We start from the raw sequence: 25152 nt of genomic DNA on the forward strand, positions 1-25152 counted from the left end.
GGCATGGACCTGCTGGAGCGGGTCCAGAGGAGGCCACAAAAATGATCCGAGGGCTGGAGCCCCTCTGCTGTGAGGCCAGGCTGGGAGAGTTGGGGCTGTTCAGCCTGGGGAAGAGAAGGCTGCAGGGAGACCTTCTTGTGGCCTTCCAGTGCTTAGAGGAGGACTACAGGAAAGATGGGGCAACCTCTTCAGCAAGGCCTGTTGTGACAGGACAAGAGGTGATGGTTCCAAACTAAAGGAGGGTAGATTTAGACGAGATATAAGGAAAAATTTTTTTACAGTAAGGGTGGTGAAACGCTGGCCCAGGTTGCCCAGAGAGGTGGCAGATGCCCCATCCCTGGAAACATTCCAGGTCAGGCTGGCCGGGGCTCTGAGCAACCTGATCTAGCTGAGGGTGTCCCTGCTCACTGCAGGGGGTTGGACTAGATGACCTCTAACTGTCCCTTCCAACCCAAACCATTCCATGATTCTATGAATGCCGTGAAGACAGGAGCCCAGGGCTGCCAAAAAGCACCACCGGGCAATGCAAGCCCCCTCCTGCCGCCCTACCCCTTGCGCACTACAGCCATTCACAGGGGGATGGGTCGCACCGTATTGCGGCTCATACGGACGACCCCATCCTCCGGACAAGTCCTCCGTCCCTCCCTAAGGGAGAGCGGCCCCGCCGTCCCGGCCCCGCACTCTCCCCGAGGCACCGCGGCCGCGGACTCCTCTCCCTCCCTCCCCGCCCGCCATTTTCCTCCTGCCGCCGCCGCCGCCGCCGCCTCCCCGCGGGGATGGCGAGCCCGGGGGCAGGGCCCGCTGTGCCCATAGCAACCCCCGTGCGGCGCTGGGCGCGGAGAGAGGCAGGAGGAGGAGGAGAAGGGTGCGGCGAGTGCGGCAGGCTCCCGGTGAGGGTGGCGAGCTCTCGGCCGCCGCTGCTGTGGGGGGCCGCCATGCCAGCGGCCGCCGCCGCGCCGTCTCCCCCTCCGGCCGGTGAGACTGGTTCGCCCGCGCTCCTTCCTCTTCTTCCCCCTTTCCTCCCCGAGGGCTGGGCAGCACTGGCTGCCCCCCGAGCACCGCCGTGGCCCGTCAGCGGCCGCTCTCCCCGCCCGGGCCGTGAGGGGAAGCCCCCCGGAGCGGCGGCGCCATGGCGCGGGGCGGGACGGCGGGCCCGCTCCCTCCGCTCTGCCTTTCTTGATTTACTTCACCCGGAACCGCTGCTCTGTGACATGGCGCTCCACCGGGGCCCGCACAAGATACAGAGATTGCCCAATATTCGCCAAACGTGCGGGGAAAGGCGGCATAGCGGCGGCGGCGGCAGCGGCCCCCCCAGCCGTGGCCGGCCAGCCCTGCGCTTCCCAGGCTGGTGCCACAGGGCCCAGCGGCTTGGCCTTGGCTGGGGCTGGCAGCCTCCCCTCGTCCCCCCGAGCTGCTGCCAAGGTGTGCTGCACGGGTTTTTTTCTGTGTGTTACGTAAATATTTGAAAGTCTAAAATTGTCTTGTCCCCCCATTCCAAGTCGTGTTCTTCTTCACTTATTTTCTCTAATGATTTCTAAGCAGGTACTCGTACTCATCTCAAAATACTTCCTTCTACAAAGGAGTTTTCTCTTAGAATGTCGAGTGAGCACTTGACAACAGTTTTGATAAAAAATTGCGCTAAAATTACGGAACCCAACCTTAGCTTTCAAAATCAACGTATTTTGTACAGAATTCATGTTGACAGCTGTTTCCTGAACTTCAGTCCCAGGGCAGCTGCCTGCAGCTTGTTTGCGGTGGCCTGCACCAACAGGCTGTGCAGCAGCACTTGGTGTCGATCTCTGTACAGTCCAGAGGGAGAAGGGAGACAAAATTCACTGTGCTGGTGGGCCTTGTCGTTTGCTTTACTTCTGGATAAGAAAAAATATGGATTACCTTGAACTTTCTGCACTGGAACATTTTGTTAAACACATTAGTACATTGGCAAGTAGTGCAATTGGCCAGATCTTCCTCTGATGTAAGTCTGTATAATTGTGCTGAAGTCTGTAACCCTCGCTTGGCATAACGAGAAATGGCTCGCTTGTGGGAAAATTATGTCCTGTTGATATTGTCTCTTTAAAAAACCAACCCAAACCACAAAATGTACTTAAATATTCTTTGGAAATATGAACTAGATGACCCCCTGGGGTCCCTTCCAACCTGAATTATTCTGTGTTTGTATGCTGGTGCTGTTTGTTCAGGCAGTATTTTGCAGGATGGAGTCGCAGTTCCTAACTGAAGCTGCATTGTGCAGGGCAGCGACACAGCCTGCTGAGCTGGGGGAGGTGGAAGTGGAGTGATACACAGCCACAAGATCAAGTGGTGTGTTACAGCACAGGGTGTATTACTGTCAGCCTGGATTACTGAAACATCTTCAGCCCTCTTTTCCTCTCTGTGGCAACCCCAAATCTGCCTGAGCCATACTATTGTGCTACAAATTACATGAAAATAGGCACTGGTAAACTGTGAAGACTGCTTTCATCATATTTAGTTATTTAGTGCTTTTTTTTTACACATATCACAAATATTTGCATGCAACCTCTCATTTCTTTAATATTTTTTATCTCAAATTGTGTAACAATTTTAACTACTGCTACCATTTCTTCTCCACAGGCAGAGAAGCCGAGGAAATAGTACCTTAAGACCTACATTTTCATGCTTGCTTGACCTGCAGAACAGCAGCCCACCTCTTCAAGACTTCTCCTAACAGCGTGAAATCTAATGAAACAGTGTTAGTACATTTTGGTACTGGAATGATGACTACTCTAGAAGGTGATTACTAATTGTTTTAGGTTCTTCTTATGTTTGATTATCTGAAGTTAGCCCCCTCAGCCATTAGATCTACTTAAGTTACATATTTCTGCTTACAAGTTTTGGCAAGATGTTGCAAGGGGGTTTGGATATGTAACTCCCATTGTTTCCAGTCACATAGTTAATTTTTGGAAAGGCCCAAAGGAGAACGCAGGTTATTTGATCCTATGGCCTAGTGATGGATTTTTTTTCACCCCACTTCTACATGCAGAGTTTGATCCTGTGCCACTGAGGCCAGTGAAAATGTTTTTGACTTTGGTGGGAGCAAAATATCAGGCTGCTACAGTGAGCTGTGACAGAACAATGCTGTAGTTCTAGATAGAGAGCAATGCAGGATTACATTACACTGTTTTTCTACAGAAGCTTTAATTTTGACATGAGCTTGTCCTGAAGCTGATCCATGTAGCTCAGTCAGGACCAATTACACGGTAGGCTCACTTGGTGAAGGCTCTGGTGCCCTCCAGCGTGGTATGTGGTGCTGGGCCAAGTCCTTAGGCGGCAGCAGCAGGAGCATGGCCGTGTGGAGCACCTGGGAAGTGATGGCTGAGAGCTTGTTTGCCCAAGTGCGAAGCCTCCCTGGTGTCGTACTTGAAAAGGTGAATAATGAAAGAGTTTGTGATGCCTGCAGTTTCAAAAGACAGCCAGTGTTGGGGTAGACCTGCTCCAACATTTGCATACACAGATGGAGTAGCTCTGCTTCCAGCTCTTCCTGGGCTTCTTGTCATCTTTCTCTGGGTCTTTCTCCCGGGCCCTTTCCTGGGGCTGGAGGGGGTACGGCTGTCTCAGGTTTTTGCACATTGCCTGTTTCTGACAAACACAACTAGTGCTTTAGGATTCCTGCTGATACGTATCTCAATCTCATCGGTTACTCCAGATATTTTCGTTGGTCCTGTGAAGCTGAGGCCCTGATGTTTCTTTGATTCATCACTTATTTCCCATCCCTTAAATGTTGCTGAACTGACTAATGTCCTTTTATTATTCCTCACTAGCTGTCAAGAAGAAGCAAAATGATATGAGTGTACATGAGGCAGTGAAAGCTGGTGAGGTAGAACAGCTTGCGTCAATGATAAGAAGTGGAGCCAGAATTAATGAGGTGGATTTAGTCCACAAATTCACACCGTTGCACTGTGCTGCACACTCTGGAAGTCTGGAGGTAAAACATTATGTTGGTGTTCAGACACACAAGGTTTTATAGGTTAATGTTTTCCTCCTTTAGGAGAGGAGGGACAAAAAATTGCTAGCTTTGATTAAGCTAAATCAATAATCTCTGCCTGTTTTTCTCATTAAATATATTTACCAAAGCAAAAGTACTGGTTTTTAGGCTTTTATTTTGCCTTTCTGAAGCCCCAGGCAGTCTATATAGTCAACGTTGCCAGATTTTACAAAACCAGTGATTTTCTTACTCTGAGTAAAGAGCGCCTATGGTCTCATGTCCTCATTCTCTACAGAAATAGTCCTAATATATTTTATTTTAATAAGTAAAATGGTTGAATATTGATGGAGAAATCAGCAGGTGCATGAATGGTTTGAACTTCCAGGAGGGCTGAGCTGCTGTATTCAGCACAACATTCACCTTCTTGTTGCATCCTCCTTGTACAATCTCTATAGCAATCTAACCTTCAAGCAACGAGGCCATGAATAACCATATAAAAATTCATGTCCCAAAGGAAAGAATGTAAAGTTCTTGCTAAACTCAAGAAATAATAAGTGGAGTGCTGTTACTGGAATGTACAGAAACTGTCAAGAAAATGCTGATCATCATGTTGTCAGCCCTAAAAGCAGATTGTTTGCCCCCCCTTTTCTGCCACTATAAATTCTGCCATTTCTCATTTCACTCTCCCTCCTTGCAATCAATGTATTAGATGACAGATAATTCAATAAAGTCTATTTGTTGCTAAGCTTCTTCGTGGAAACAGTAGAGGAACCAGAGCCGTAGGCTGGCCTAGAAGAAGATAATAAATCATAATAATATCTAATAAAAAGTTTTAACTATTCCTCTAGCTGCTTTTGGATAGTCCATAAAGCTTTCCTTTGCAAGCAATAATATCTGCTGGAAAAAGGTGAATAAGCCAAACTAAGCTGTGGAAGAATGACAAGAGAGACGGGGTTGTGTACACCTAAGGAGCATAGAAAATTAAACGAGGCTTTAAATTTGACTCTGGGTATTTTGCCTGCCACTAATTTTAGCTGGAATTCAAGTGAGCGTGTCTGCATTGTTTTTTCCAGTGCTTTTACCTCATGCTATGTGAATACTCTGACAGATTACATTTTTAATCTGGAAGAGTAAAATTAAGACGCCATACTGTAAAATCAATGCTAGGGGCTGAATTAGTAGGTTATTTGCACTTTCTGTACCCTTGGGTGAAACCTGGAGAATGTAACTTATGTGTAACTTTCTAATGCACAAGTATCTGGCTAAGGCATGCTCTGGGGTGTCCTATTTCCATAATGACGTATTCCGATACTGTTTTGAAATGTAACATCGATTGATAAATTATAGTTAAAATGTGCCTCAAACACATAAGATAGTTAAATAAACCACTTTGGTTTTGGTTGAGCAGTGCCTTCACTGGTTGCTCTGGCACGGAGCTGATACAACACACGTAACTGTGAGAGGCTGGACAGCAGCTCACCTTGCGGCTATCCGAGGTCAGGATGCTTGCATGCAGGTACGTACAAATATTCACTCTCAAGCGCAAGTAAGTAGGGCGGACCTTCATTTTGGACAAGTTCGTTACGAAGATCAGCTGAGAGAGCTCCTAATGGAGCTGTGAGCATCTCCTCTTGATTTCTTTACATCTGGAATCAAGTCACTCTTGTTAAAACATGTGCGAACAGATTTATTTTGTGTAGTGTCATTGCCTTGAGGTCAGCCCAGAGTTGTCCTGCTGAGCATCTCAAGTCATCCTGCTAGGCAATGTTTGCTTTTTCAGCTCATGAACTGAACTGAACTTCTGCTTTACATTTCTTTTAGGCTTTGTTAATAAATGGAGCAAACGCAGAAGCTCAAGATGATCGTGGGTGCACTCCATCCCACTTGGCTGCAGCCCACGGGCAGTCTTACACCTTACAAACCATACTGCGAAGTGGAGCGGTGAGAGACTTTTACCCGCGGTTCCCTAGTGCAGAGCCAAAGTCTGGTATCTTTCTCCAAACAAAACTCTCCCTAGATTAAACTGAGATTTAGGACTGTAGATTAATTACTTATGTTATGTTATATTATTATTGATGAATTTTTTAGGGTAAATTTCCATTTTTTTATTGTAAAATACATTAGGGAAATGATCCAAAAATCCAGAGAGAATCAATAACATGACTAAACCATATCCCATTGAGGATGTCATTAAATGAAGATCAGGTGCTGTGGTGGTTGTGACTTTTTGCAATTGTACAAATCTATAGTAAAGGAGATATAAACTTTAAAAAAAATCCAGGTGCATCTTTAAGGAATAATGACCAATGCAGTGATAGAATTCTGTCTAAAAATGCACCTTTTACATGTGTATTACTTAAATAAAACCAAGAACCTGTGAAAATACCTGTCTTGGAATGGGAACTGCATGAGCTTTGTAAAGGCACAAACTTTGTAAAAAGCTATTTGATTTTATGTCAATAATCTAACACAAAGAACAGCTGTTTCCTATTTATAAAATTTGTCTTGTGTCTAAGATTGATAAATGAATGAATTAACTTGCTGCTTTCGTTTTAGAATGTGAATGTTTCAGATGGGAATGACTGGAAGCCTGTTCATTATGCTGCTTTTCATGGTCGCTTGGGGTGTTTGCAGCTTCTTGTTAGGTGGGGTGCCTGTATAGATGATGTGGATAACAATGGAAACCTTCCAGGTATAACAGGATAAATCATATGGGTTTTTTAACCTTTTGGTTTACAGTTGTTTTGTGATATGATAATTGTAACAAATTATAAGTAATGCATGCCAGAAGCATCTGCTGTTTGATTCTATGCAAGCAACATAGTTATTCCGTTTTTATAATGATGGGGGAATTTATAAAATCCAAAGTATTTATCTGTTGGTGACTGTATCCTATTCATCTCCTGCTGCTGCTGGCAAGGATCAGAGCTCCTGGGTGCTGGAACAGGGAGCTGGCTGAGCCTGTGAGGGCGCTGTGTGGGTGGGCAGCATCTCGAAGGCATGTGGTGGAGCGTGTGTGCCAGTGGAGGTCTCAGGAGAAGGGGAGGTGGAGCAGGAGGCAGTTTCAGCTGCTATATGCTCCTTTTGAATTTGTGCCAGGCTTTAATGGCTGTGCCAGTGTGATCAGATTCTGGCACGTTCATATGCGGGTTTTCTTATCCCACTGTTCCTTAACTGATTTGGTAAAACCCCTTGTTCTCATTTGCCTGTGATTTCTTCATCTTGATTTCTGGATTACCGATATTCTGTATTATCTGTAATCTGACTCTTTTCATAATCATGACTTTCATAATCAAAATGGGCAGTGTTTATTTCTTGCTCTTCAAAGTTTCTTCATAGTTTCTCCAGTGTCCCTGTGCCTACCATGCCACTGCCTCAGTATCCTCTGTAAGTTGCATGGTATTGTTGATACCCTGTGTTCTCATTGGATCCTGTCCCTTTTAGTATTTTCCTTCTTATGGTTTGTCACATTATTTGTTCCAAATAGCATGTTTTTTCTCTATAGCTTTCTCTGTAACTATATCTTTTGATATCTCGTATTAAAATCTTTTACCCTATGTTAAGGATACCTGTGTTCTGGTTTGCAAACCTGGGTCTTGTTAAAGGATGTGAGGCTCTTGCATCCCAGCAGGCCGTCTGGTGTATTAGCAATAAGGGATCATGATGTTAGACAACCTGGTGGCAGCATATAAGGTAGCTGTATTTGCATTTGGGAACACTTCGCTGATAACAGACTTTTATGGAGAGGTGGCAAACCCCAGCACAGTTCTACTTAAATGCTCTGTATATACTGGTTAGTTGAAAACTGTTTTTGTTGTTATTTTGACGTCTACAGAAGCTTGAGCCTCCAGTCTTTGTTCTGTTTCATTTGATTATATTATCATCCAAAGGAAAGAAAATGCTTTGGAACATTGCTAGTAAAAGATTAATAAAGTGGTGTGGTGTACAGACCAGCTCAGCTTCTGAAACAGCAAAGTCAATTTAAATCATCTTTACATATTTCAGCTTCAAGATTAGCTGGACAGTGCTATAATTTTTCCTAACAGTATACTGAAAGGAATCTACTGAGGTTATGATGCCATACACCTAAAACTTGGCTGCACCTTTTGCATGTACGTGGAGGGGCTTTAATTACCTATAGCATGCTAATTGTTGGGAAGAGCTGCGGCTCATTCGGTGTACACGATGGGCTGTGCTCATTGATTCAACATTTTGTTTCCTCTCTGTATTTGGTTTTTGGCCATATCCATGTTTCATTTATTGCTCACTAGTTAAATCTGTTCTAAATATAATATTAATTTAATCATAGTGCAACATCTGAATTTTTCACAGACACTTTTTTTTTCAGTCACCACTTTGAGAGGAGCAAACAATGTTAGCCTGATTTTATAAAAGGCGAGATGAAACACAGAGAAGTTGGGATACCAACAACAACTACCCACTGCCTATCTGTGATGCCCGAGACAAGGTTTATCAAAGTTCTCAGCATTAAGCTGCATATTTTGTGTTAACATCACAGTACTCTCTGGCTTTAGTCTCAACTGCAAGTGCTCAGCATACCTGAGGCTCATACAGCACGGTTATACATTGGGCACTAGCTACCAAGAAATGCACAGGTTAAAAGCCACCTATGAAAAGCTCCTTTCTGTATCTTCCACAGCATCCCACTGAAACTGTGCAAAAAGACACGGACAGAATACAACTCTTTAATCAAGAAGGACATTGAGGTGCTGGAGTGTGTCCAGAGAAGGGCAACGGAGCTGGGGAAGGGTCTGGAGAACAAGTCTTATGAGGAGCGGCTGAGGGAGCTGGGGGTGTTTAGCCTGGAGAAGAGGAGGCTGAGGGGAGACCTTATTACTCTCTACAACTACCTGAAAGGAGGTTGTAGTGAGGTGGGTGTTGGTCTCTTCTCCCAAGTAACAAGCGATAGGATGAGAGGAAATGGTGTCAAGTTGCTGCAGGGGAGGTTTAATTTAGAGATTAGGCAAGGTTTCTTCCCCAAAAGGGTTGTCAAGCATTGGAACAGGCTGCCCACAGAGGTGGTGGAGTCGCCATTCCTGGAGGTGTTAAAAAAACCATGTAGATGTGGCACTTTGGGACATGGTTTAGGAGACCTGGGGGTGTTGGGTTTGTGGTTGGACTTGATCCTAGAGGTCTTTTCCAACCTTAGTGATTGTATGAATCTATTTTCCCCTTGCCATCTTTGCAGAAAACATTGAGCTTTTCTGACTGCTTTCTGCACAGGACAGATGTCTGATAAAAAAAAGTTTCATCCCAAAAGGTGAAGTTTTATCCCTGAGACTTTAGGTATCTGAAAGTGGATTCATAAGGGTTGATTCAATTTTTCACCAGCTGACTAGCAATCAGTACTTTTAAGAAGGTACCTCTTCTTTTCACTTCTCCTTGAGTAACTAACTCACTGAATAAAATTAAGACGGTGGGAAAAACTGCCCTGATTTCAGTGACACTCAGATTTTGTCACATTACATTTTAGCAATCATCTGCCATAAAGCCAATATATGTCACCTTTTAGAGCAATTGCACTCTGGAAAGCTGTGGATGGTTTGCAATAGAGAATTTGCATGTGCCAAAAATTAACTTAAGTGACATGGGGCTTTTTTTTGACCTGAGTACATTGTTTATTAAGTATGGAGATAAGGAGATTCTTACCTGGAGACAAACTAGTCCTTTCGCCTGTAGAACATCAGTCAACTTTTACAGAGCATTTTCATGGAGCGGTAACACATAATAAGCAACTTCTTCCTATTAATGGGACTAGAGAACACTAATAATTTCAAAATAATGAGCATGTGTTTTGTACCTCTGACTTTGGTATAGGCCCAGCACTCTAGAAGTATTAAATAACTAAACCTCAGCATAGCCTAAAGGACAGGGGAGGAAACACTTGACCCCCACAGGGAAGCAGTCACTGCCATAGTGAGGTGGAGCCGCTCCTGCACATAGCAACTGTCTACAACAGTCGAAGGAAGGAAATGTATGACAGAAGTCCTGTGAACAGAACCTCTTTCATGGGATGTGCCTTCAAATAAAGTAAAGTGAATGTCACTGTCCTCGTTTTATAGGTGGGGTAACTGAGATGCAGAGGTGTGACAAAGCTTGTTTGTGGCGGCACAGTGGAGGTGGGTCTAAAGCAGAAAAGGCCTCAACTCCTACTCCGGGGCACCCCTTGCTGCCCTCTGTAATGAGTGTATCCCTAGGATGGCGAAGTCAGACAGCTGCCAAGGAGTGAGATTGGTGTTCATGGGCTAGGTGAGACCCCAGTGGCACATTTTCCTGGCTCTAAGGTCTCTTGGCAGTGTTTTGTTGTCTCCTGCAATCATCTCTGCCAGGGAATCTTCTTTGCAGATCCTATCCTTGACTCTTTTACCTTCTTTGCGTAGAGCTGAATTCTGTCCTGGGTAGGAGCTGAGCATCCAACTGAGGCTGCTCCCACTTGTGCCATGTTGGATGGCTCAGGTGCTGGTAGACAAGCCTCATCTAACCAGTGGTGAGAACACTGCTTTCCTGGTGGTCAGCAGTGCTGTGTTCTAACATACTTTGTTTCATCTTGTTCTATAGCTCATCTGGCAGCAATGGAAGGACACTTGCATTGCTTTAAGTTCTTGGTCAGTAAAATGGCTAGTGTCATGCACACACTGAAAGCCAGGAATGACCAAGGAGAGACTCCAAGGGACTTGGCTGAACGGTTCTATAAAGATAATATTCTGCAATATATTGACAGTGTGGAAAAAGAGGAGGAGGATCCAGAGGCACAGGAAGGTGAGTATGGGTCGAGATACTGATAAAATAGGCATTTTAATTCTGTAGAAATTGTTGATTCTGAGAACTTATATGAGCAGAATTATAACATTTAAATTGCCAACATAAGGAAGAGCTGTTCTTTCAATGCTTCCTACACTTACTGGTAGCTAAGACTGGGATACTCAATGTGATTTTATAAAGGACTTGTGGGTGATGGGATGGTTGGAGGCCGTCTTGGGCACACTGATCATGAAATGATAGAGTTTTTGATTCTCAGAGAATAAGGAGGGGGTCAGCAGAACTGCTACCTTGGACTTCCGGAGGGCAGACTTTGGCCTGTTTAGGAGACTGGTTGAGAGAGTCCTCTGGGAGGCAGCCCTGAAGAGCAAAGGGGTCTGGGAAGGCTGGACATTCTTCAAAGAGGAAGTCTTAAAGGCACAGAAGCAGGCAGTCCCCATGTCCTGAAGGACAAACTGGTGGGGAAGACGACTGGCCTGGCTGAAAAGGGAGCTTTGACTGGAACTCAGAAAAAAAAGTGGGGTTTATGACCTTTGGAAATAGGGGCAGGCAGCTCAGGAGGACTACAGAGGTGCAGCAAAGTTATGCAGGGAGGAAACTGGAAGGGCCAAAGCCCAGCTAGATCTTAACCTGGCTACTGCTATAAAAAAGCAATAAAAATACAAATACATTAGCAATAAAAGGAGGGCTAAGGAGAATCACCAGCCTTTATTGGATGTGGGAGGAAACATAGTGACAAAGGATGAGGAAAAGGCTGAGGTACTTAATGCTGTCTTTGCCTCAGCCTTTAATAGTAAGACCAGTTGTTCTCTACACCACTTAGATACACACAAGTCTATGGGGCCGGATGGGGTCCACCCAAAGGTACTGAGGGAGCTGGCAGAAGTGCTCACTAGGCCACTTTCAATCCTTTATCAGCAGTCCTGGTTAACAGGGGAGGTCCCAGTTGACGGGAGGGTCACATATGTGAAGCCCATCTACAAGAAAGGCCAGAAGGTTGATCCAGGGAACTACAGGCCAGTCAGTCTGACCTTGGTGCCAGGGGAGGTTGTGGAGCAGATTGTCTTGAGTGCCATCATGCAGCACATACAGGACAACCAGGTGATCAGGCCCAGTCATCATGGGTTTATTAAAGGCATGTCCTGCTTAATCTGATTTCCTTCTATGGCCAGGTGACCTGCCTAGTGGATGAGGGTAAGGCTGTGGATGTTGTCTACCTGGAATTAGTAAAGCCTTTGACACTGTATCCCACATCATTCTCCTGGAGAAACTGGCTGCTCATGGGTTGGATGGGCCTACTCCTTCACTGGGTAAAAAACTAGCTGGATGGCTGGACCCAAAGAGTTGTGGTGAACAGAGCTAAAGCCAGTTGGCAGCCAGTCATGAGTGGGGTTCCCTGGGGCTCAATGTTGGGGCCAGTCTTGTTTAATATCTTTACCAATGATCTGGATGAGGGGATCGAGTACACCCTCAGTAAGTTTGCAGATGACACCAAGTTGGGCGGGAGTGTTGATCTGCTCGAGGGTAGGAAGCCTCTGCAGAGGGACCTGGACAGGCTGGATGGATGGGCTGAGGCCAATTGTATGAGGTTCAACAAGGTCAAGTGCTGGGTCTTGCACTTTGATCACAACAACCCCAGGCAATGCCGCAGCCTTGGGGAGGGGTGGCTGGAAAGCTGCCTGGCGAAGAGGGACCTGGGGGTGCTGGCTGACAGCTGGCTGAACATGAGTCAGCCGTGTGCCCAGGTGGGCAAGAAGGCCAAGAGCATCCTGGCTTGTATCAGGAATAGTGGGGCCAGCAGGAGCAGGGCAGGGATCGTGCCCCTGTACTCGGCACTGGTGAGGCTGTGCTTCACACACTGTATTCAGTTTTGGGCCCCTCAGTACAAGGACACTATGGTGCTGGAGCGTGTCCAGAGAAGGGCAGTGAAGCTGGTGAAGGGTCTGGAGAGCAGGTCTTATGAGGAGCATCTGAGGGAGCTGGGGTTGTTTAGCCTGGAGAGGAGGAGGCTGAGGAGAGACCTTATCACTCTCTACAACTACGTGAAAGGAGGTTGATCTTTTCTCCCAAGTAACAAGTGATAGGATGAGAGGAAACTGCTTCAAGTTGCTGCAGGGGAGGTTTAAATTGGCTATTAGGTAAAAGTTTCTTCCCCAAAAGGGTTGTCAAGCACTGGAAGAGGCTGCCCAGGAAAGTGGTTGAGTCCCCATCCCTGGAGGTATTTCAAAGAGATGTAGACATGGTGGACTGGGCAGTGTTGGGTTTGTGGTTGGACTTGATGATCCTAAAGATCTTTTCCAACCTATACAATTTTGTGTGTATTCTGTGTAAATGTGTTGCATTCACCTATTATTGAAATAAAACATATCATGCTATGTTGTACCAGGAATAACAAGTTATCCATGTTCTTAGACTCTAGTAGGCATACAGAAGATCTGTCTAATTTTCATGAGTTTTCATATTTGTCTGCTCAGAATCCCTTACTTGCACTGAATAGCAACTTAGCCAGGAAATATCCCACCAAAATTAAGGTTACTAGCCAAAGGATGCAAGTTGTGGTAAGGTCTGTAAGGAGAACCTTCAGTGGAGCAAGTATATGAGACCTGCACCTCCACCTCTCTACTTTTTCCAGGCACTTACTGTCCTTCTCTGCTAGTCTTTTGTCATTATACAGATATGTTGTTATACATACATACATAGAGACATATAGATATGTCAGTACTCCCTGTCTATAAAAATAATTAGAAAAATCAAATTGTCTGTATGGGTAGTTTTTAAGCAAGGAGTAAAATAGTTCATATATTTGGTTAGACTATGAAATTAAAATAGGCAAATGACTCCAGTTACCGCCAGTAATACAACATCAACTGTAAAGCAAAGGTATACTTGCTATTTCAGGTTTATGAAATTAATCTCTTAACTGTGTAAGATGCCTGTAGCCATAACCCAGACATGTTTAATCAAGCCTCTGATGAACAGTGCTAGTTATGCAGCTGTGTTTTAACTGATTAAGGGTGCATTAACCTGGCTAACTACAGCTATGGAGTGCCCACACATGAGTTAGTATGAGAGAGGCAAGCAGTGAGAGACAAATATGAGCATGTTTAGTGGAACTAGTGGCATCTGTTTGGAAACATGCATTTCATTTTCAGTTTTAGCTTTCCCAGCCCATGTCGCTGCTTTCAAAGGGGACTTGCTAATGCTTAGAAGATTAGTGAGAAGTGGAGTAATCAATATTAATGAGCGGGATGATAAGGGATCCACTCTCATGCACAAAGGTCAGTAATTATGATCTGTTTCAGCTTGTTACTGTTTGTTGCTGACTTGTTTACTTAGTTTTTCAAGTGGCTGCTCATGACATAAACTTCGTGAAAAACAGCATCTCATTTCCTGAGGGCTCAAAAGGGCAACCCTGGAAAACATATTTTGTGATGTGTGCGCGCGTAGGTGTCACTTTAAAAACAAAATAACCAAGCTGAAGTCAAAAAGGAAGAGTTTATATTAAAGAGAAAACAGTATCTACACTGAAAAAAAAATAGGTTTTTTACCAGACTTTTAGAAACATTTGCCAGCTAGGTATAAAAATGATTGGTATTGTGTCCTGGGCTTTTATTTCCTGAATGTGTCGTACTGAGGAGATGTGTTGTGAAAACCACAACAAAGTTATTTGGCACTATGCTGTCAAGGAAGGTAAACTTCTGGTATCTAATGCCTCGATGGGTAGTGGAGTGCTAGCACTACAGGAGGAACGGTCCTTTTGTGTTTGAGGGTTTCATAGTAATGTTTGAAAGAGTAGGATAGGAAAGAAGGAGGGAGGTATTGTAATATGCTTTTAATGCTATTTCCCACATTTCTTTTTGAATAGATATAAATGCTAGAATTTTCAAAAACATAATTAAAGTACTCATTATGAAAATTTATATGTATTGATTTTAAAAGTATCTTCTACATTCTTTCCCGCCCTCTCTTCTTGGAATGTTGCTAACCTATGACTGTTTCATCTCCAATCGTTACATGCAATGTTGGTGTTATGGGGAAATACTACGTCTGATTGTAATCCCATTTCCTTATCTCAGTAAGAAAACAAATATGGCAAACATCCAAAGGGGGTGCTGTCAAGAATTGGATTTATTCTTCCTTGAGAAAAACAACTTGCAGGTTTCAGCTAGCCATGCCAAATACCATCTTCCATATGTGAGACATCATTCGTGGCACCATGTGGTATGAGCAGTAGCTGTGCCAGGTCATATGACTGGGCAAAGCAGTTGTGTTAGGCTGCAGCTGAGAAGTGTTGCCCTGAGTTCTCGCCCAAGGAATGATGCACCTGTAGCTCCAGCACAAAGCCCTGGCTTCTCTCCTTCTCCGTGAGACAGAACCGCACCACACACCACAGACTGGGGCAACCAGCTGTGTCTGATGTATGAGACCCCAGAGCTGGAGAGAGGTGACACTGCTTTGCTGCAAATCTATGACATATAGGCCTTACTGCAAGAGAGTGTGAGGCGGCATTATTTGCGTGTCTCATGCTCAGTGCACGAGACTGGGCAAGTTTACTTTAATTCATGTCCAGGAAGAGTTGCCAGTAAATTTCTGGAACTAGAAAGAGGCAGAAAAACACATTGCATGATCTTCCCCAAAACTGTGTGCACCAATGTGACCTGAACATCTCAAAATATTGGCTTCTCTTGCAATAATATGTTCCCTGTGGTGTGTTAGTGAACCCAACCTCTGGCATGTCAAAATGTCAAGAGGGGGACATTTTAGGTTTGAAACGCTTCAGTTGAATATAACTGACTTGTGTGCACCTTCCTTCCCGTAGCGGCTGGACAGGGGCATATCCATTGCTTGCAGTGGTTGATTGAAATGGGAGCTGACTGTGACATTACAAATGATGATGGAGAGACTCCAAAGGATGTAGCCAAGAGGTAGCAGTACATATCCTGTAGCCCTGTCATTTATTTACTTGCTATTTATATATCAGTATCATGTCAGCTTTGTTGGAATTAATCCTGATTTTCAGTGATGGAGCAAGAACAGATCAGGACCATGAATTCCAGTTCTGATAAGCAAAGCTGTATTGTAGCTATAAAAGGTTTTAATTTTCACTTAAATTAATTTTCTTTTTTTAGCAAGGTCAGACATGAAAGATGAAAACTAGCTGATCTGCAAAAGGGAAGTATGCTCCAGCTATGCAAAGTAAATGAGAACTAGTGAAAGCCAGCTGATTTTTGCATTAATAAAAATAATATAGTTTCTGATGAGAGCCAATTAAGGAAACCTGCAAAGAAAAAGGTACTTCTGATGTGGGAGACATTGTTATAAGATTTCATTGAGGCAGAGCTCATGCCATTAGAATACCACAAAAAACAGCTTATCTGCTCATAGTTTGTTTACCAGTGCTTCCTTTAATCCTGAAACCCCCTCTGATGAATGGGAACAGGATGAGTTTTCAGAGAGTTTCTATCACATGCAGGGAGCATGGCTGCATTTTTCCTGATGATGGGGATATTTCAGTGTAGGTTAACTGTTCTCTGTGCAGATTTGCCCAGCTGGCGGCTGTGGAACTTTTCACACAAAGAACTGGAGACAGTAACTCTAGTGATGAAGAACTAGATGCAAACAACATTAAGTTTTTTGAAAGACATGGTGTGGAAGGGAGTACAGATAGCAAAGAAGACTTAACCCTGGATAAAGCAGAGAAAAGGAATGCACGCAGTAAGCACTGTCTTTCCATCACTCCTTATTTGAAAAAGTTGGTCTCAAGACATTATAGTCGTAGTTGCATGGTTTCTGCCAACTGCTGTGACTTTTTTATTGTAAGATGAGATAGTTGACAGGATATCTGTGCCACTGAGCATTCAAAGAAGTTGTGGAAAATTAGAAAGCACAGCAGAGGGCAATCAGAACATAATTGTTATGCTGTTTTAATCGGTGTTGGTGAAACCATATTGGATTGCTACTTGTTTTTGCCATCTGTCTGCTGTGTGGGTGTCAGGTGTAGCTCAGTATTTGCTGAGCAGTGTGATTTCTGCTCTGTGTTTGTGAGACTATTTTCCAGACTATTAGATTCCAGCATGCCTGTCTTCTCCAAGCATTTTACCTACCTGGAGAACTATCTTACAGTAAGGGCCTATCGCAAGATTCAAGAACTTCAGCAACTACTAGAAATTGCCTACAGCAACTACAGACAGCTGGGAGGAATAACTGAAGAGGAGAAGAAGATGAAAAAAGAAGAGAGGGAAGTTGAGAAGTAAGGTTAACTTGCCCTGCTAATGTTTAACTCTGTGAGGCCCATTTTAAAGCCTTTGTTAAGTTGAACTTACACACAAGTTGTTTTGGCCATTCTGTCCTTTCCACTTACGAACTTTAGCCAGGCCAAAAAGAAAGAGACTTCAGCAACATGTCTGACCATTTCTAGGCTTCTACCACCAGGACCAGCCCCACAGCACAACACAAGTGTTTGACGGGTTCGCACTTCTTGTGGAAGATTATCTTCACAGCCTTCAGGTTTTCCTGCAGCGTGTGTGCAGTAGGACTGATAAGTCCTGGCTGTTTTGTTTGCATTGAGGATGCCCAATACATGCATGCACATTAATAAATCTGAAAAAAGGCATTATTAGTCTTAGCATGGCTTGGATGGAAGTGCAGAAACTATTCAATGACCTGCTACATTTCTGTGTCAGGGGCAATATATTTCTACGCTCAAGAAAACATCAGCTCATATCCAGACCACAGAAAAAAGAAACCTCAGCAAACCTGCCCTTGCACGTGGAACACTTTTCAAATGTCCATCTAGTTCTCAAGGTCTCCAGTAAATGAAAGGGTTCTGTTAGATTGGTCAGGTGATTTGATGGGTAGACCATCTAAGTTTCAAAGAAAAGCCCATGTGTCTGTCAAAGATTTAGGACTTAAACAACAATGCAGCATCGAAAAGACAGCCCTGTCTCCACCTCTACCTGTCAAAGATTTGGCTACCCACTGTTCTCAGTCTCTCTAGATAACCATGTCCATTATGTGTCTGGGCTTCCCCAAACCATTGTCTTTATTTGCTCACTGAGAGGAGACTGTATCCAGAGGGCTTGTATGCCATCAAGAAGACAGCAGACTTACAGTCTGTAGGTCTGGAGCAGGTAACAGGTGTCACAGACTGGAATTAAGGAGTTTGCATTACAACCATATATGAGCCAAGAAATTGAGGTCAGGATTTCTTTTGGTTCCAGATCACCCTTTGACTCATCCCAGGCTGAAAGGCCATCTTCCTTAACTTGATATGTCTGCAATGTCGGTATCCACAGCCAAGTTAGTTACCTTCAACTCCTTTTTAGACTTCTTGAAGAGAGGTGGGCACTTCTGGGCCCAATTAGACAGGTACTTCAGGATGAGATTCATCACTTCTAGGAGTGTCTCTCCTGGCTTTAAAGGAGGAGGTTGACCAGCTCAGATGTTGATGCCTATGTTGGAAGGTCAGAGCGATCTGTTTGTAATGACAGAAAAGTAGCGGTTGTCTAATGGCAGAAATTAGAGTTCATTTTGGATAAAGCAGCTACTCAAAAGTGTGTATTAGAGGGCTCTGACAAGGCTCTTTATGGGATTTTGTTTTCTGTGGCATGTGCGGCTAAACTAGAAAAATTGTGAGGATCTGTGAAGGGTCCCTCTCGTCTGTGGAGGCCAGAGAGCATCTCTAGCTCCACACTGGCCATTTGTAATGGAAGTACCGCTTCTCAGCATACCTGCCTACCCTTCTCAGGGTACCTGCCTGTGGATAAAATGCAAGAAGCTTGCATCATATGCCAGAGAACCTCATTATTTTAAAATATTTAATGATGACACCATTTTCCTAGATGAAAAGCAGGACTTGCCACTTGGGAAGGCTACTGTAGCAGATTTTGAAGATTCCTGCTTTAGTACAAGAGGCCTGTTGTGAACCACTGTGCAGTGCTTTGACCAGGCTGCATTGCATGATAAAAATTGTCACTGTGTGCATGCCACACAGTTTTGGAGCTGTGTCTCGTTAAGCTGAAGCAGGCAAGAAGTCAGCCTGTCCCCTCTGAGCACTGGTTTCCTGGCATGAGCACAGGCCGTTCTTACCATGTCCCTAAGGCTGATACAGCCTGAGAGCTTTGGGCTGTATGAGTCTGGAATACTTTGGTCCTGGAAATCCGGTAGCTCTTGCTGAGAGCTCTCCTGCCATGCTGTTTGAATCCACAGGACAGATGTCACCCTTTTCCGTTTACCAATCTTCCATCTTTGTAGCTGTGCTAATTCAGCCTGATACAGAGGAGAGCCAGCTCAGCTCCAGATGACTCAGCTGCTGAGGTCAATTGTTGTTATAAGAATATATGTGAATTATGTCTTGGCTAACCAGTTCCAGGAATCTAAATTAATTGAGGAGCAGTTGTGGGTGTGACCAATATGATCTTGTGCAACTGTGTATCAGCTGGTGTTTCAGTTTCCCTTCAGTAAGTGTCATGGGGGGTGTCATTTGAGTATTCCTCATCTGTGGCTAAGCCAATCAATGGGAAGGATGTAGAGGCACCAGATGTAAACGAAAAAGCTGCCCCTGACCCCGCCAGAATCCTAGTTTTATGCTGTTTCTCTGTTTCATACTAAACTTTTTGCTCCTTGGGCACTTCTCCCTCTTCTGGCGATGGCCCTGGGTTACAGCCTCCCCAAGACCCTAGCGTCTGGCTCAGTGTGTGGGAAGACGTCTCCATCTCGTGGTCAGGTTGCGCTGAGCACAGCTGACAGGGAAGAAGGAAAAACAGCTGTTTAGAGCCAGGAGGATGCGGCAGCTCCCACCAGCAGTTGGTGTGAGGAGTACTGCACTGCTTTCTGCCGTGACTAACCTGTTCCTTAGCAAAGGCACGGGAGCACATGGATTAGCCAGGGCAGGTTTGGATGCGCTTCATGCTCTGCTTGTCCCCTTTGCTTATGGCAGGGCTGTGAGGGAGCTGGAGGCCCAGCTGGAATACGAGCGAGTCAGGCGGGAGAAGCTGGAGAGCCAGCTGGACGACTACCGTGCTGAGATAAGGCACCTTAGAGAGAGCCTGGAGAAAACCCGCGTCCCCCCTGCTCCCGGCCCGGTGAGTGCAACACAAGCTCCCCCCGTGTGTGGGACAGAGGCTACGGCCTGTCACTTGTGCGTGTTTGTTTTCACTGGGACTTCCAGGCATGGCACTAGGAAATGCTGGAGTAAATGTGCTAGCGACCTTTAGGTTGGGACACTGAAGCAGTAGGCTTGTCACGCCCTGACAGTGTCTCTGCTGTGAAAGGATATCGCTTCTCTTGTACCCTGGCAGAGAAGCACGACATTGTCCATCTTTGTATTAACAAAAGGGAGTGGACTGATCCCTGAGTACTTCCACACTGCGATGCAGTGACTGACAGTTCATTGTGGCTGGTACCTGAGACTGGGCTGGTGCTTCAGGAGGGGTGTGTCACCACCTAAAGAATTACCTGGCCTGCGGGGGCGCACAGAATCGCAACCGTGGGTTTGCAGGATTCTGTAATACACAAGGACGCAGAGGCTTTTATCCTCTGAATTGCTCTACTTTATTACAGAGTATCACAAATACCATGAAAACCACCACCAGCAAGTATGCTACCACAAAATCACCACTAGCAAGTAAGCCTACGGTTAATAAAGCAAATATAAATATATATATGTCAAGCTATTACAAAATACTATAAGCAATCAATAATATAGTAGCAGTCAATAGCATGGCAGCAATCAATAGTAAAGCAACAATCAGTAGTATAGCAATAACCAAGCAGGTGTGTGCTATTACAGGTTACTACAAACTTAGCATTAGTGAAGCAAACTTAACGACATAACAGCTGATACACTTATGACTCGTTACCTATAAGGATATATAATAGTGCTATGAAGTGAATTAGACAGATTCCAGAAGGGACCAAACCACCCCAAAGGGGAGGACAAACTGATTGCAGAGGGGGACCCAACCATCCCCAAAAGAGGGGAGGACAAACTGCTGAACCCCAAAAGCGGGCCCAGAGAGGGACCAAGAAAGAGTCTCACTTCAAAGATGATCTGTGTCACAGAGTCTGGCATCAGCCAGGCATCCCTGGTGAGGGTCCAAAATCTAGCTTGTAGAAAGTTTGTGTGGCAAATTCAGCCTCCTTAGGAAAGGAAAAGTTTGTGCAGCACGGGAAGGTCTCGGAGAGAGGGCCTCAAATTTTGGAATAAAAATTAAGACCTTTTTATATCATAGAGACATAAGAAGGTAGAAGACACCGCTGCAAGCAGCCAATAGATGCTGGTTTCTTACCTCTAATTTTCTACTTTCCACCTGTAACAGCCAATAGATAATGAGCTTTCGATTCTTTCTGCTTTTAATTTTTCCAGACTATTTTTCACCTTTTCAGACAGTAAGTCGCCTTCACAGTCCCTTGTTTTTGCACTTACCGGTGGTATCCCAGGATGCCTCTGGTTCTTAGGTACCACAGCTGTACTTGAAAGAGGCCAGCTGCACTTTTCAAGGATGTTTCTGGTTCCCAGCCTCACAGTCCCCAGGCTAGCAGACATTTTCTCTATCAGTATTTTTCAGCAGTCAGTTTCTTTCAGTAATTTTCTCCTTCTAACCAGGCCGCCTTTCTGGCTGCTCATGTCAGCTCTCAACCTGAGGTGTGGGATGTTTTGTAGGAACTGCAGCACATGTGGTAGGATATTTCTTTTGCTTCACAGCTGGTTTGTGCTCCTCCCTTTTACACCAGACTGAGAAGTCAGTTGGTGGAGTACTGTAGTACCGTACTGTGTTGCTGTGTGCAGTGGCTGATTTCAGTGAGTGTTCTTGTGTGTCGTCTGCTGTCATCATAATTATCAAGCCCACTGACAGAAAAGAAGATGCAGCTATGACCTAACGATTGGCTTAGCCAGCAAAGACAGAAAAACTGTAGCTTTTTTTTAAAAATCAAATCTTGAGGATAGATCAGAAGTTCACATGCTAACTGGCATTTGGGACCTTTCCCTGCTACGTAACTCCCACAAACTGATGAGACTGTCAAGACCCCGTTTTTCAGATCTTTGCCATCTAGTCCCTGGGCAGCCCTTGAGTGCGGCATCTAAATTCCTCCTGCTGTGGGTTGTGGGAACTGGTGTGCAGTAACACCGCTGGTCCTTCCAAGGGCACAGCCGGGAGAAAGGCTCATGGCCCTGCCAGCCTGGGCAGCGTCACTGCTGCTCTTGGCGCTTCGCTTAACTTCGACCATTACACCCCATTACACCGCCTCGACTGAGTAGCTGTTTGCAGGGCCCTGCGATAACCAGGCGAGGACTCCAGTCACTGACAATGTGGGCAGCTTGGCTGTAGCTCCTTCCTCTGCTTAGAGGAGCCCAGAAGAGCCATCCCAGGGGGATGCTCTAACCAGCACTCTTCTGAGATGGAGCCTGCGCGGTGCCCTGCTTGAAGCTGTGCAGTGTGACCGCTGTAATTCAATGCTCGCTGGTCCAGAGGGAGCGAGCGAGAGAAAACAGCTTTATAAGGAGATTGTTCGGGCAATCACGCAGGAGTGGAGAGCTGGCCTGTGCCTGACACAAAATATTTACATATTTCTTGGAGGCCAAGTTGGGTTGCTGGATAAAAGGGATAACATTGCTGCCTTCTTCAGCCAGGTTCGAATGAGGCCCAGGTGCTTCGCCTGTCCCTGTTGGATAGATAATGGTCCTTTTCCGAATGCGATGGGGAAGAATGCTTGATGGATGCTCTGAGCAGGAAAAAAAACATTTAGAGCTCAGCTTTGTTACCATTTAAGCTGCGCGTGGATTTGGCCATGGAAACATCTGGGGCATTTCAGGCCCCATGAGAGCAGACGCCACCCTGTTGCTGTGGCTCAGCGAGGCCTTCAGGTCGCTACGGTGCCTGTGTCACACTCCTGCGCAGCGTGCTGCCTTCACAGCTGTCTCACATGCCCACGTGCCCAGGCAATGTAATGTGGTCTAGCACAACCACATTTCACAGCTCATTCTCTCTTCTTCTATCCTTCCCCACTTTCTTCCTCCTGCCCCACCTTGCAGGGTTGCTTCTGCACCTTTCCTGCTCTCCTGTCCCTTTTCTCACTTTCCTTTAGCCTGTGCCCACTCTCCCTGCCACCACATACAAGCTGTGATGCTCCTATGTCTGTTTGTTTCCCACTGTACCCTTGGGACTGGTCCTTCCCACGCTGCTGAGACCCTCAGGCCAGCCAGGTGCCACCACCTTTGAAAGAAAAGGCATCTTCGGCTTCCACAGCGCACTTCAAGGCGTTACCTGTTCTACTCCCCTGGCAGGTTTAAAAATCCAGCCATAGAATGCCCCATTTCTAGGGTGGAAGAGTGGCTGTAGTTAGTTTTTTCACCAGTAGCAATCTAAAAAAGTTCAGTTGGGCGTTAGGTTTACTAGATAGGCCTGGAGGCAACTTCTATCGAGGCAGGTTTGTTTTCAAAACTTCTCCAACTGCTACAACCAATTCTTGCCCTGCTGTGAATGTCATCCCGTGCCCTGGGCCTCCGCTCTGCCCCCAGCTTCAGTTCAAACAATATTCTGTGGTTACTCAAAGCTGTATATTTTAAAATCCTGCCTTATGAGGTAGCAGGTTTAAGCGGCTGCTATTTAATGGCTGCAACATCCTTTGTTTCAGGAAGCTGAGACCATCTCCAAGTCTTGCAAAGAAAAAAAGAAAGTAAAGAAGCAAGCAGCCTGCAGCCCTGCAGGAGTGTTTGTGAGGCTGCGCTGAGGGAGGAACCCGACGAGGGGCCGCCCACCGAGGAGGTAGAACATGCTGGACAATGCAAAGTTTGCGTAGCCCAGCTCCCCAGATGAGCTGTGGCCCACTGAATTTCACTGAACTATTGTTTTAGTTCTCTGGGATAGAAAATATTATAAATCAAAGCAGTAGCACCTCTATTAGAAAAATAAGTAAGACTTCTCTTTCTATCTAGGTGGTAGCTTAGCAACAGTGTTGCAAATCACAACATAAGATTTCAAGTTAACTACAGCCCTGTCAGAGGTCCTACTAGGTCTGAGCAAACTATCTCCATCTGGTTTGTACTACTGCCTTAAAAATCATAATAAAAAAAAGAGATAAAAAAGCACCTTGCCTCCTAAAAAGTCAGAAAGGACCTTCAGTGTGGAACCACAGTACAAAGTCTGGGAGAAGTACTCGCTCGGCTGCAGACGAGTGCCAGGCCCCTCACCTCTCATTTTCAAGTCATTCCTGAATGAGCCAGGAGGATATTCCTTCCATGAGGTGCCAGATGAACTGCAGTGGAAAGCCTCTAACTCAGGGCTGAAGAGTTCACTCTGTTCTGGGGCGTGCTGTGGTTAGAAATGGCAATCCTGACCTCTCCTCCATGCCCAAAAGTCATTTCATGACTTCACATACAGATTTTTTTCTCTCATCTCTGTGCTATTGTGAAATTATTTTCCCTCTGAAACCCTCATGATGCATATTTTAAGCTTTGATTCCAGTAAGAAATCCTTGCACTATAAGGTTAATTTGCATGGGCGTGGATCCTGATCTACCCTCTCCTTCGGTACCAAAGGAAACAATTTCAAAGGTACTGATAAATCATTTTTGTGGGCACAGGCTGGGGAGAGGCACGCTGAGTTACAGCATAAGGCTTGTGTCAGAGTAGAGAGGAGAAATTCAGCCTCTAGAACCCACTTCTGCATGTAGGGGATGACAGTGGTGAGAAGCTGCTACTGCAGCTATTTCCTACAGCACCGCTGGTGCTAAATTCTCATGCAGGAACAGCACAGGCGATCAATCTGAGTCATTTTGTGTCCAGAGAAGGGCAACAAAGCTGGGGAAGGGTCTGGAGAACAAGTCTTATGAGGAGAGGCTGAGGGAGCTGGGGGTGTTTAGCCTGGAGAAGAGGAGGCTGAGGGGAGACCTTATCGCTCTCTACAACTACCTGAAAGGAGGCTGTAGTGAGGTGGGGGTCGGCCTCTTCTCCCAGGTCTCTAGCAATAGGACGAGAGGGAATGGCCTCAAGCTGCATCAGGGGAGGTTTAAATTAGAGATTAGACAAAATTCCTTTACGGAAAGAGTGGTCAGACATTGGAACAGGCTGCCCAGAGAGGTGGGGGAGTCGCCATCCCTGCAGGTATTTAAAAGATTTAGGGTCATTGTTTAACCCAATTCTGCCGAGTTGGGCTAACAGTTGGACACGATGATCTTTAAGGCCTTCTCCAACATAAACGATTCTACAATTCAGGGAACCTCAGAAATGTGTATGCTATAAACAAAGATGGATTTGTACACACAACAGTTACAGACAGAGGTGGCTGCCGGGCACCTGCCCGGATCCTTGCTGCCAGCACCCGTGCCTATTTGACAAACAACAGAAAAAGCAGCCTCAGCTCCCACTCCAGTAGCACTGCGCCTGCTGTAGAGCCCACCTTTTTACAGCC

The 25152-nt window shown here is 45.4% G+C and overlaps 1 protein-coding gene across 4 annotated transcripts; it reads left to right on the top strand.

The window, feature by feature from the left end:
* The first annotated feature begins 757 nt into the window (after positions 1-757).
* ANKRD42 (ankyrin repeat domain 42) lies at positions 758-25065 on the top strand. Of its 4 annotated transcripts, XM_064441419.1 has the most exons (13): positions 758-975; positions 2611-2769; positions 3798-3961; positions 5370-5477; positions 5783-5902; positions 6518-6653; positions 10541-10741; positions 13894-14019; positions 15561-15666; positions 16281-16456; positions 16865-16991; positions 19680-19824; positions 20303-21384. In XM_064441419.1, exons 2-13 carry the CDS (start codon positions 2751-2753, stop codon positions 20429-20431), a joined length of 1557 nt encoding a protein of 518 aa, XP_064297489.1. In that variant the 5' UTR covers positions 758-975; positions 2611-2750; the 3' UTR covers positions 20432-21384. The 4 variants fall into 4 exon arrangements, with proteins under 4 accessions (XP_064297489.1, XP_064297490.1, XP_064297491.1 ...); XM_064441420.1 differs by lacking the exons at positions 16281-16456; positions 20303-21384 and having other exon boundaries at positions 19680-19811; XM_009502548.2 differs by lacking the exons at positions 758-975; positions 2611-2769; positions 20303-21384 and adding an exon at positions 23378-25065 and having other exon boundaries at positions 3773-3961.
* The last annotated feature ends 87 nt before the right edge of the window (positions 25066-25152 follow it).

The sequence above is a fragment of the Phalacrocorax carbo genome, chromosome 1 (genome assembly GCF_963921805.1).
Source record: "Phalacrocorax carbo chromosome 1, bPhaCar2.1, whole genome shotgun sequence".
Lineage (NCBI taxonomy): Eukaryota > Metazoa > Chordata > Aves > Suliformes > Phalacrocoracidae > Phalacrocorax > Phalacrocorax carbo.

Coding starts and splice junctions, on each gene's coding strand:
- ANKRD42 (XM_064441419.1), top strand. Junction 5,478..5,782: donor GTCAGGATGCTTGCATGCAG/GTACGTACAAAT, acceptor CATTTCTTTTAG/GCTTTGTTAATAAATGGAGC. Junction 5,903..6,517: donor CCATACTGCGAAGTGGAGCG/GTGAGAGACTTT, acceptor CTTTCGTTTTAG/AATGTGAATGTTTCAGATGG.